Here is a 13,499-nt window from a genome sequence, read left to right as displayed (position 1 = left end):
ATTAGCAGAAACAAAGAAAAGGACTGGAAATAAAAAAGACTGTTGTGGGGTGGAACTGCTGTTGAAACAAACGTACTTGAAGTTACATCCCTATTCTACCTTAAAATCAGCTTTTCATTCCTTAATTTCCCCAGAGTTGTACTGTTTTCAAAATACATCCAATTTAAATAAGTGATATTTTATTCTGATATAACCAAACTCAGCCTAAAACATATGCTGATATATGGTTCAGATAAAAAGTTGTCTAAATTGATATGATTTATTGACAATTTTAGTGCTTAAACTACACAAAATAATTTTTCTAGACTTACTTCCACTCCTTTCCTCTTGTCTCGTACTTTGGAATATACAGGAACTTCTTTGGCTTTCACATTTAAGACTCTCCGTTCTCTCGATTCCTTTTAGGAATAGCTCTAGCTGGGTTTTAAGCTAACACATGGATCATGAATCTTGACCTAACATTTAGAGTAACAGAAGTGGCTATGGTGTTAAGTGGCTGGTGTTAATGTCCTCAATATTTATGTCTTTAGCTATGCATGGAATCCATACCAGAGATTTTTAAGAACTGTTTTCAGAACCATTGATTCTAGCTAATTTAAATACTGCATTTTATAATGTGCTTTAGAGCCACACTTCTGGGGGTGGAATGCCAAGACATTACCTCAGAAATATCAAATCCTCAGAAAAGGAGGGAAATTGCCTGACATTAAAACAGACTTTGAGCACCTTAATGTTGGAATAAACTTCATAAAACTCAAAATTGGTGTTTTTCAGTAAATTCTATGGTTACTCTGATTTACTATTCTATTTTGAATATTGCAAAAGTATGCTGAGAGATTTCAGTCAAAATAACATATGCATCTGAGTAAAGCTGTTTATTCTCTATAACAACTAGACACATATGTTGACATCTGTGGGTATAAGTGTGTGTGTGTGCAAGTATGTACAAAGAGACACAGATATTAAAATTATATAAAGGCATATTGTCCAATCTCTTTGAAGTGCATTTTGTTTGTTAATTAAGTGACGCTGACCAATAACAACAAATAAGTCAAATCCTTAAAATACAGTTTGCTTCCTTGCTCAAGGAACTAACCAAGATATGGTAAAATTATAAACTATAATGCATTACTTAACTGAATAAAGTCTTCTTACCTGTACTACTTGGTAAGCATTAGCATCATTGAGCACCAGTTCAGTAATTGCAGCACAACAAGCTAGAATTTAAAAGATCAGATGTAACGTACATGACCAGATTCATAAAAAAATTCAGATGGCTAAAAACACAAACAAGTATTCAGTCAAAATTACAAAAGACCTCCATAGGTTCAGTGCTTGCACTCCACTGTCTTATGTAGGAGTCCTTAAAAAAAGCAGTCAGAAGTAACCCAGATACATACTCCATGGGGTCAATGTTTTTGTAAGGGGACCATAGTCTTTATGAATGCACGATCTACTAATGCTACTCATTTCATACTACCAGCTTCTCAGATATAATACTCAGGACAGTGTATTCAAAAACAGACTGTTACATACTATGTTATAATTTTCAAGGAGATATTACAAAGGTTAATATAATCCCAGTAAGGATCATTTGCATGGTCCTTCTACAGCGACTAGAGAGAGAGACAGTCCTCCAGGAGGCATTTCAGAGTGGCAAAGATGACTTGCTATTGTGAAACATACTCTAAAAGAGAATCTCTCCACAACTACTGAAGGATCCTAGCCTGATTGATCTCACCTAAACACAGCCTTCGAAATACCACTTCGAAAGAGTTCCACCATAATCAATTCACGAGTGATCTAGTATAGTAAATTTATATAGAGGGAATGATACAACCTAATAAAAATAATCTCAGGCTAAAAACAAAATTTAAAAGGAAAAAATAGTTGAGATGTTTTATAGGTGGAAGAAATGCATATGATTCCCATATGTATATGTACTAACTACTTTACCCTTTGCTTCTTTCTAAAAAAAAAAAAAAGTGTGCTTTCTGATAATATGTACTGGGATTGCACATCTAGAAATAAACACAGCTGACTTGATGCTCCCACTCGCCAAAGCAGGTGTAAGTGGTTATTACTGCAGTTCTGAAATACCTTGAATCCCTTTGTGCAGGTGCAAGTGAACACATAACCAAGGATTAGGTCTTATAAACCTACCTGCCTTAAGGGAGAAAGTATTTTCTTGTATCTCATTAGGACTTAAATCTTCTGACAAATGAAGATGTTGGATTCTCCCTGCTGCATTTGCACTAGATAAACTTCCAACTGAAGAGCGATCAGAAACAAGATTTCTCTGGCTGGTGTGGGGGGAGGGGGGAGGCATGGGAAAAAAGAAAATCAAATGGCAATCTAAAAATTGGCTTAAGGATCCAAATTTTCAGAACATAAGAATTGGTTAACAAAGATACATTATCTTTTCACTAGATTAGGTAACATACTTTGAAAAAGCAGACAAACCTTTAAGCAGAAAGTCCCTTTACCATGTCCATCAATTATATCCACAATTCTAGCTCACCAAATAGGTGTCAGATTAGTAGAGAAACTAAGTAGACAGTAATGGCATTTTTAATCTATTCACGGTTTTGTTTATACACTGAAAATATGAAAAATGCAGTTTAAGAGAACAATGAAATATGCATAACTGGAAAAAAAACCTTCCTATTCATTATGCTTTGAATTGCTTTTTAATTTCTGCAGACATTACGTACAGCAGAACAAAAGAAAGAAGCTATTTGATAAAAATGCGGCTTGGTCATATGTATCTTAATATATGAAACAATCTCATAAAATTGCCAGAATGCTGAGGACTGAAAACCTACCCCTGTAATATATGAAGGAGCTGCGTGATTCCTCCCCAAATTCGGATTTCCACACTAGTCTCAGGATCTTCACAAACCTGTACCAGAATCCAAACTATACTCCATAGAAGCTTGATATGATCAGAATGGAGCAAACTGAGCAGGACTGGAACTCCTTCATACATTTTTACCTGCTCTTTGACTTGTGACTCTGCACAGAGGAGTCGTAACAACTCTGCTGTGAGCCTGAAAAAATCAGCAAGAAATTTTAACAGCAACTTCCTCATTCATTTGAATTGCCAGTTACCAAACAGGAGAAAAACACAGCACATACTTGAGAAAGAACAGAGATCTCCTATTAAAAAAGAGGTTAAAGAAAAATGCTTACAGTCACTGCTGGGGGTGGGAGGAAAACAAGGTCTAAATTTTCACACAGGATGAAATTATGTTTACTACTGAGTATGAATCTCAGCATGTGCAGCCAAACATACTGAGCCAGGATGAAGGAGACCAGGTGGACTGCAGCAATCCACGTTACCTTTTTTCTTGTCAATGGATGACCAGTACCACCGCATGAACTTGTAAAGTCTGTGTAATTAGAATAACTACACAAATGATCTAGATTCTTCTCCAGTATGGTATGAAAATTATGTTTACAAAAGGGATTGGATATATTTACAAAAAAAGTTCATACAAAATTTTTATTAACTACACTCTCTATAAACAGGGTGGATGTACCAGAGAAACTATGTTTAGGGAATTCCGCTTCCATTTGGAACCAAAAAGTTGTATCCATGTTTGATGAAATACATGAAAATGAAAAACCCTATCTGAACTTCTATTCTTAACTAGCATTGAATTCACCAGCTTCTTCCCTAAGTTCAAATTCCAATTTTTATAACAACATTATAGTTTTAAATGTAATCTAAATAATTTCAAATGCAGAAAGCTGAATAAAATCTTTTGGCATTTTTAATTGTTTATCTCTAATCACATGTAAAACAAGTAAGCAAAGAAATAATAAAAATACTCTAAAAATCTTAAATGTGATAGGATAAGTGAAATATCATCAAGTTTGAGAGTCTTTTGGTTTCTTACCCAAATGTGGACATACTATTCTCAACTAGCAGGTTTAGCTGAACTGAAATGGGGTTAAAAGGACTGAAGGAGCCTTTATTATTTTCTGAGCAAAGGGATACGGGAACTGATCCAGTCTCTGCTATCAATTAAGGCAACTGCATCTGGTGATTTTTCACTCATTTACATTGTGCATCCCAGGATCTGTCAGAGTTCAACATGCTTACCATCTAACCAATCAGCTCTGCTGGGAGCAAAGAGGAGAAGCACCAAGAAAAGCAATTGCTATCACTTTAACGTAGCTTTACAATCTATTTGAACTGTAAGCCAGCACAAAGAAAGGAAACAGCCTACTAGAAAAGATTTTGCTCTATCAATATCTGACTGAAAATACATAGTTTCAGAACTTTACCTTGAATAAAATGGCACATTATCTAATTCCTAATAATCATGTCTCTAAATAAAAAAGTCAAAAACATTTTTAACATAATTAATCTATAAGCAAAGTCTCACCTTTTAGAAAGTAAATCGTATTCATGTAATATCACCAGCAAGTTCTCAACAATGATGAGCTCACTTATCTTCTCCCTACATTCTGGGCTACAAATTGATTATTCCTGGCATTTATATCAAATTAAATTATATCAAAAAAACACATTGCTCTTTAGCTTCCCTCCTTATACTTTGACCAGTTTTTCTTCCCTCAAGACTTAATAAATATTGAGCACACGAACATTTAAAACCACAAAGATACGTTTGGTCAAGAACTGACACTGCCGCAATTTCCAGTTTTCCCAGTACAGAAGAGTAAATGTGTAAAAGTAAAGACACGAATGTATTTATTTTGTTTGATATTAGAAATTAAGAAATTAAGCAAATGAGATTTTTTTTTATAACCAAACATAATTTGCACAAATGTATTTAATGTACTCAAAATACTTTCTTGCCCAGTCCAAATGTAAAAAATTTAATTCTAGGAATAAAATTAAACACAAGTTAAAAATGTAGATATAACATAATTTGAATTAATCCTGATATTTAAAAAATTAAACTGAAATAGAATGAAAAAAAATGAGAAAACAAATTCTGGATAATTCCCAGGAAGTAAATTCCTATTCATTCAAGCAACTGCATCAATTCTCTTCAGTTTTATGATATTCCTTATAATTTTTCACTTAAAAGATGAAATTGTTATACAAGTCTGGAAGGCAGCAGAAAAATAATGTAAAACAAGCAGCATTTCTTCTATAAAACCTTAAAGAATGAAAGATGTTTTATCTTCCTTTTCCTTCTCTTCCCCACACCAGAGCCAAATAATATAATGTATATTTAAAACAGCCATTAATAAAGAGAGGATACATACATATGTACTTGGATGTATGTATTCATTATTTACTACACTGAGTAAACTTCCTGCTGGTTACTGTGTAGCACTGTCATATTCAGTTCAGGACATAAGATTTTTATACACAGAGAGGTAAGAAAGAATTACAGAAGCCTGCACAGGGAATACAAAGAGAGATTATATGACTCCAATCTTGCAAAGTTCTTCACATGGGTATGAAGGCTGCTAAAAGGACCTAAGTCCATACTTGATAGCTTGTAAAAGCTTTTTAACTTTTCATTCTTACTGCTTCAATATAAATTTAAGCATACTTCATAAGCCTCTGCAGAACAAGACCTCATTTTGAAAATAAATGTCTTCCCCATAAACAGCAGTTTTAATACTGTACCAAGATATAACATTAAAGTGCTTATTGTGAACAACAGCATGTTAAAACTGAACCTACCTTTCTGCTAGGCTAGTCAGAGCAAGGAGGGCGCCCAAAAGCACATTGCTGTCTCTGGCAGCTAACAAATTTACTAAAGTCTGGAAAATGAAACATAGCAGAAGATAAATGAATATAAATTATATACTCTTCCCTTATGACTCAAACACATCTAGTTTTTTATTGAAAAAGCCAATAATTTTCAAAATAAAGACACTGAATCCTCAAAAAATACACTAACAGTATTAGATGCAATTTAAGTACACTTTAAGTACACTTAAAGATACACATAAAATCGCAGACTACACTTAGTCTTAGGACAAGCAAGGATCTTTCTTTTCAAACTGCAATTAGCATCTCTCATGACTTAAAGCAACTGCCCAACTTAAGATAGCATTTTAAAATCTGTTCTGGTGTGAAACACTTCAGAACTCTAAATCAAGGTCCCTTCAAGTACAAAATTAATTTTCAGCTTATATTTAAATTGTATGTAATTTAAATCTCTGCATGTATTCCGATAATGATTTAGATCATAAAGTAGCACTCAGATTTGTCTACATTCTCTAAAAGTATATCTTCAAATACTATCTGATCACAATTGCCAATGTTTTACTGCAGCATAATAGAATCACAAAGCACTACTGTTCTTAATCTCAACTGTTTCTCAATTAGGCCACAAATCAGCCTTTAAATATGTTAAGTGTACATCCTTACACTCATGGTAACCTCCAGCAAGGTTGACATTGTTCTATTTAGACACAGAATGCTGTATAAGTGAATAATTACAGAATATATTTCCTAACAATTTACATTATAGTAATATGTAGTTTACCACAGTGTAAAGACGACTACTGTTTTTATAGGAACAGCAAAACACTTGAGACTTAATTACCTCAAACAACCAATAACCACGCATCAGGCCAATTAACTCACATACATGAAATAATTTTTATGATAATAATTCATACGAATAAAACACAGAACTGACATCTTTCTTTACAACCAGTTTGACTTTGTAAGGAATACAGTCCCAGGCAGATCAAATTTGAAAAGCATAAATCATTCAGTTAAGTAGCTAATTGGTTATAAGCAGCAATTTTATAAAGCACTTACTTTATGTGCGCCACTCACTATAACCCATTTTCTTTGATCTTTAACAGCAGCAAGCTTTTGAAAAATATCTATGGAACATAGGAAATCACATAAATTGGGTCTTCATCAGTTAATATTTTTCATTTTACTGATAAAATAATGAAATAAAAAACTGGATAAGTTCTTTGACATGACTGGTTCACTTTACTCTGTTATTTTAATGTATAAAGAGGTATCAGGAGAAATATTACGTAAGCACAAAACCAAGATGTGCTGTTCCACAGAAGTTTCAGTCACCTTTATACTTGTGTAATGATGCCTATATTGAAACTAGTAATACCTTACTTCTGACCACCTCAAGTATTTTAAACATTTTTTAAGCCTCACATACAATCTGTGCCTCCTTTCACTACAAAGTTATAAGTGCACTTGTAAGATAACAGCAATAACACTTACATGTCATGTTGACCAATTTGTCCATATTATGCTGCTCTTCTCCATAATCAAGATAGACATTTGCTACTATTTCCATATACTACAGGTTGGAAAAGAAAATGAAGGACACTATTAGAAAAAAAGTTTTAATTCATAAATCTAATTGTTATGCACAGAAATTGCCTGTAGGTGGTACATCTGCTTCACAATACTGTTTGCTCAGCTAGTCCTGACACTTTGTGCTGGCTAGATTCACTATATATAGAATCCCAAAACCTACAGCAAGACAGACCGAGACTGAAACTGCTATCCACAAAAACCTCTGTTCAATCACTTCCCAATCCTAACTAAAAGCCACAGGTTAAACGCTGCTGGACTACACAGTTGCTTTGCTGCTTTGTGCACTAGTGAAAACAAAACACTAACTGCCCATGTGCAAACAGAACATACTTCTTTCCATAAACCAAGACTACATGTACACTTTTTTTTTTTTACATGCAACATAATGGGCAAAGGTACTAAGAGGACTTTTACCTGGGCTAGACTTTCAATACCACCCAAGCTGTGGAGCATTTCCTAAGAGAAAATAAATATATGAACAAGTGAGTCAAAAATACAGAAAACACAAGAATGAGAGAATATTTGAACATAAATGACCCATTTGTTACGAGTGTTGAGAAATCTTAACTCTAGTTGTCAAAGTCAATGGATTCTGGAGATGCTAAGCACCTTCAAGTTTAGAATTACTCATATTTAAGCAGTTATATAAAACCATAGGGGTGAAATTCTAAGGTTTGGAAATTGGAACTGCAATATATGCTTCAGAACACCTGGAAAAAATTCATGAAGACAAATAACTTAATAGATGTTTGAGGCTTAATCTTATGAATAACAACTATAATAGCCAGAATATAATTAAAAACTATTTGCTTGTAGTTCAAAGCATACGGCTGCCAGGAAGAGTAGGCAGTTTTCAGTTTTTTTCAATTAACACGTTATAGGAATATTTCATATTTATACCAAGAACTAAAGCCAGGTACGGAATCTAGAAACGAGAGCAATGATCAAGCTGTCTGTTACAGAGATTCACAGGTTCTTTGCTAGGGTTAGCAACAACAGATACTACATAATAAATATCAGAAACTGAGTAAATTATCCAAGAACAGCAGAAGTTCACTCTTGGAATCTGCTTGCTTGCAGCTCACTTATATCTTCACATGCAGAAATATAGGTACAGACATATAACAGGTATGCATCTGTAAGAACGCACACATTTTTATACACATGCCTCTACACAACTATATGCATGCCGCTTATATGCATTCTCTTCTCTAAAGCAGAAAACAATATTTTGATATACTGACCCGATAGCATGGATCCCTTATTAGTAATCTCAGGCAGATTAATACTCTCAGAAAATGGATGGATGGAGCTTGATTAACCCATTCCCTGTAGCAGAAATATCCAAAACATACAAACCAAATACAATAAACAAGCATAAGAAACACTTATATAAGCCATTTCAATTTAGGGATCAATTTACTAGAAAATTAATAACCTACACCAGCTATACAATATACTATAGTACAGAATTTTATACTATACAACTTTAAATCCTATTTACATTCAAACATGATAACAATTTTAAATAAATTGATTTCATTATATGAACATTATCAGCCATCACTTATTATCAGTGAAGTGATCCAGGAAAGCTCATGCCCATCTCTAAGCACAAACTGATCATGCTTTGACAGAAACTTAGTTTAAGTGAAGCATCAAGGCCCAAAAGGGTAGAAACAGAGAAAGCATATGCCAAATTTCAGTGCACAAATTACACTTACATAAAAATATAATAAAACCACATGAGTGATGTAGAAGTAAGAATAGCTAGATTTGAAATAATTTTTAAATGATCATGATCTACCCTGTTTTTTAAAATACATTATTATTACTGTAATAGTATTAGTCCAATTATTAGTCTTATTATTCCAAAGACTAGTAATAGTCTATTAACTTGTTTTGTTTAAATGTTTTTGATACAGGATTATACTTTCAAATAGAACTTCCTCTTTTATTGTCTCTGCATACAAAGCTAGGCAGAAAACACAACTCAGATCTGCGCAAAACATCAAGGGGCAGTAGTCCTGCACCAATACCAGTAATGGCATCACAGTAATGCCAGTAATGGCATTGTCTGTGGAAGGTATATACTCCCATTTTCCCATTTAAAACAAACCTAACATTGGACACTTTTTTTTGTTTCAATTGAGAGGAGAGAATCTCTATCTGGGCAAGTTTCCAAGGAATGGAATAAGTCTGTGTGATGTGGCAGTTCTCTTCCCTTGTTATCATTTGCAGTTGGGAATGACGCCAATGGCTAAAAATATTTTGATAAAAATAAATGTTTTGCAAATAGATAGTAGCAAAATCTCAGCCCTTTTAATGCCAATATTCTGCCAGAAGTAATATTATTTTTTACTGGTTTCCATACTTGGCCCCTTCAGAAAAGTGCTGAGCTTTCATGAAGAGTAAACAGCAACCATATACTGACAAACCATGCGCTAGGCAAAAATCTGAAGGCAAGATTGGAAATGATCTTCATCTCGCTTTGAACAGTGGTTCTATAAAGTTATTTTTTTCAAAAGGTCTTGATTCTTGACCAAAGTTAGTTTCTTTAATGGAGCAATCCATCTATCACGATTTTGAGTGGGGACAGTAATTCTCTGAGCCTCTTTAACATTCGAGAGCCTCTGCTACTATAGTTATATTTACATTACTTATTACTAGAGACCCTAGCGTGTATTCAGCATATGCCAGCAGGATTTTTTCTGCCTGCTTAGTCATACTGCTTCTCCAAACTTAAGCTAAGCTGATTAAAGCTTTCTTCTCAATAGAACCATCTTCAACCAGGTCTTCTGTCAATACAGTGATGTCAGTAAGTGGGTGTGAATTTTTTGCACCCCAACCAAACATAGCTATGCCAACAAAAGTATGTAATGCAGATGAAGGTGACAGCTTCTAAGGCTCTGACAAAATGTGATGGCAGTAGTTCCAAAGAGAGGATAACACCATGACTGTAGTAATATGCTTACAAAGGGCAACTAAATCACCTTTGTAACTGCACTTATGTTATGGGTTTTACAGGTCTATTAATATACGCTTGTCTCATGATCTGGGTGCTTTCATTTACAATACGAGAGGCTGGTTTTATTATATCATCATCATCATAGCGCATGGAAAAAAACAAAAAATGAGATAGCTATGCCACAACATATAAATAGAATTTGGAAAGAGAGAACATAACTTATTCCTAAATGTTTATTCTTAAATTCTTAAATGAAGCTGAGCCACTGACATCCCTCTAGTGGTACTGAGATGACGAACTTCATTTGCAAAAAAGAGGTTCCAAATTTTCAACTGATTTCTCTTGATGAAAAACACAACACACCTCAATGGTATATATTAATCAAATTCTGAAAAAGCCTCTTCTTTCCCAGAAGAGGAAGGCACCAAAAGGGACCTTTTGCTGCCCCTTATTTTCTTGAAGGTCTTGCACTTATTTCTTGCTCCATCAAATGCTATGAGAACAGCATAAGAAAGGGTTTTTCCTTTCTATTCCTGTTACATGCACATATACAAATAAATAGGAACAGCAGCATAAGCTCATCTGAACTGCATGAAAGCCATTGACCTTTCTATATATTGGCAGCAGTGAATAAAGTAAGAACAAGTATTAACAAGAATGAAATTAATTAGAAAAATAAACCATAAATTTCAGTTACCAGATTTGGACAGATGATCACGGGAAACACAGGAGATGTTAGAATTTTGGTTATCCAGATGTAGCCAAAGATATCCAGTCCTTCCTCCCACCAACCAAGTATTCAGTCTTCAAAACCAGTATCTAAAAGATTGCTTAAAAGGCTAAAACTGATTACCCAAGTATGTGAAGCTAGTAGTTTCCACATAAAAGTCTACTGTTGAAACACATATGCCAGGTCTTACCCATGCACACTGGTTCTTTGCCTAACTCAAGGAAGAGTGATCCCTCTTTCTTAAATATAAATGTGTGCAGTATCCTTACCTGCAGGTAAGTCTGTTCTTAACTAAAGTTGTAAAGATCTCTTGGAAAAGCTTATGTTTGGGATGTTTGCTAAAATTTCTCTCATTCTTGTAGCTCACACTAATGAAAAAAGTTAAAAAAAAAAAAAAGAAAAAGAAAAAAAAAGCTGTATTGGTAATTATCTTGCAACAAGGTAATTTTAGATTACCAAAACTTATTATCAGCAAGAAAAAGTGAGAAATTCATACAAGCAGTTGCAATGGAATAAGACAATTTCAGATTTCCAAATATTAACAGTACAGAAGAACAGTCTCTTCTCATGCATAATTTGGGACTATTATAACGGTACAGCCTGAGTAATAGTCCAGGCTTTCCAAATAAAGATACCATTACTTTATTTAAATCAAATGTAATAAATCTCAACAGTCCGCTCTGTTGGGTGGAAGCATATGACTGAAACTTACAAAAGCAAGAATATACACAGGTTTAGAAAGCTAAAAGTATATAATTCGTATTTTGGACAGTGGGTAATGATGGAAGTACAAGTAACAGACAAAAGTACAAATACAAATGTTTTCAACACCTCAACGAGCTTAAAATATATAAAGATGTTCAGATATACAACATGGTGTCATCATAATAGCTTTCTTTTTCTTTTACCTGAAGTTTTCAAGTTCAACTGATTCAGTTGATCCTTGCCATTGACTATGGTTTTTTTGCCCATTACTCTTAATGACATGCTGCTGTGATTTTGTCATGCCGGTTTGACCATTTTCAAAATTAATAGCTGGAAGCTAAAGTGAAAAGGTAGAGTATTTGTAAGGCAAACAGTGTATTTTAACAACTCTATAAGAATGCAAACAAGCAAAATACACGTTCTCTCAAGTTCTGACTTGAACTACAGATACTGTTAAACTTTGGATCTATAATTGCCATTATAAAATCTGTATGTATGTGTATACACATATATACATATATACACACACACACATCACAATACAAAAACAAAGTGCAGGAGAACTGTGCAAAACAATGCTGTACATCAAGCTATATAAAGTGTCAAGATAGTGTCTTTTAAAATTTATAATAACAGAGCGCGATAGACTCACACACTCTTATTATCAGTGTTTCCTACCAGTCTCACTTTTACAATTACATAGCCTTCATATTTTACTTAGGTTGGAGAACTCAGATGTTTCAGCTTTATACTCAGAAGCAATTCCATGCCTCCATCCAGGAAGTGAAGTGTGTAATTCCTATATCCCACGGAGGATTCAAATCATTTTTTCATGTTTTTTTTATAGAACAGAAAGGGAGAAATTGTTTGGCATTCAAAGGACTGACACCTCTCACCATCTGTTACTTTTCTTTCCTTCAAATGACAAACACAGGCTTCACTAAGTGCACTGAGGTGGAGAAGATTTTACTATGATCCTAACAAGTCCCATACACTGAAATTTACCCACTGAAGGTTTTGAGCTGTAGTGTTGGAGGAGTAGTTGAGAGCAGTGTTGGAGACAAAGACGAATTCTTTACAGTGAAAATGCCAATTTGTCCTTTTATATTCTTTACCACTTTTCATCATGTTGTAGCTAATAAATCTCCAAGACCACTTTCTCATGACATTGCGTAGAGTGTGGATGAAGATAAAGCTGTTAGACTACTTGACTGTGTGTGACAGTATCTGTATAAAACCTGCCAGAGATATTGACATAACAAAGCAATATTTTCTCATTTAAATAAAAATTACAGCAGATCAGGATAAGAGGTTGGTCAACTTAATTACTTCACTCTTTCTGCATGAGATTTGTCCCACTGCTCTAAGATTGCCAAAAAATAAGAGATGCCACATCCACTGCACAAGATTTTACTAACAGATTTAATTAGCTGTAACAGAACACAATGTCATAACTACTTGCAACAGACTATAATCCTCATTATTTATAATTACACAGTTGTATGCCATGCTTAATAGTGGTTATTGAAAAATACCTGTTGTTTGCTCGACTGAACATTTAAGAGAGACCGAAGTCTTTTAAGATCAGAATAATCCCTAGGATAAAATGTAACAGCATGAGTACATATATTAATAGTTACATAAAAGTAATTTCTGCAAGAAAAAAAAAAAGATTGTCAACAAGCTACAAGGCTATTGAGAAAAAATAAAGTTCTTTGGTGTTGCCTAGTGTCCCCATTTTGCGTAGAGAAGAATTTATAGCTTCTCCAGAATGCCTTAAATCAACAAAGGTGTAAATA

General features: G+C 34.0%; 1 protein-coding gene across 3 annotated transcripts in view; it reads right to left on the bottom strand.

The window, feature by feature from the left end:
* The window catches only part of NEK10 (NIMA related kinase 10), a 111,468-nt gene that overhangs the window by 91,958 nt on the left and 6,011 nt on the right, over positions 1 to 13,499 (bottom strand). For all 3 annotated transcript variants that reach the window (XR_010387609.1, XM_064506155.1, XM_064506153.1), the window contains exons 3-14: positions 13,236 to 13,296; positions 11,904 to 12,037; positions 11,265 to 11,363; positions 8,542 to 8,626; positions 7,712 to 7,753; positions 7,199 to 7,277; positions 6,764 to 6,831; positions 5,672 to 5,751; positions 4,395 to 4,481; positions 2,826 to 3,050; positions 2,164 to 2,303; positions 1,156 to 1,217 (exon numbers count right to left, since the gene is read on the bottom strand). Coding sequence is in view for 2 of the 3 variants with exons in the window: in XM_064506155.1 (XP_064362225.1) it covers positions 1,156 to 1,217; positions 2,164 to 2,303; positions 2,826 to 3,050; positions 4,395 to 4,481; positions 5,672 to 5,751; positions 6,764 to 6,831; positions 7,199 to 7,277; positions 7,712 to 7,753; positions 8,542 to 8,626; positions 11,265 to 11,363; positions 11,904 to 12,037; positions 13,236 to 13,296 (1,162 nt within the window). In the remaining variant the exon portion in view is untranslated. The remainder of the gene's footprint in view (positions 1 to 1,155; positions 1,218 to 2,163; positions 2,304 to 2,825; positions 3,051 to 4,394; positions 4,482 to 5,671; positions 5,752 to 6,763; positions 6,832 to 7,198; positions 7,278 to 7,711; positions 7,754 to 8,541; positions 8,627 to 11,264; positions 11,364 to 11,903; positions 12,038 to 13,235; positions 13,297 to 13,499) is intronic.

The sequence above is a fragment of the Dromaius novaehollandiae genome, chromosome 2 (assembly GCF_036370855.1).
Source record: "Dromaius novaehollandiae isolate bDroNov1 chromosome 2, bDroNov1.hap1, whole genome shotgun sequence".
Lineage (NCBI taxonomy): Eukaryota > Metazoa > Chordata > Aves > Casuariiformes > Dromaiidae > Dromaius > Dromaius novaehollandiae.
Note: the sequence above shows the minus strand (reverse complement) of the source record. Positions and strands in the feature narration are given on the sequence as shown.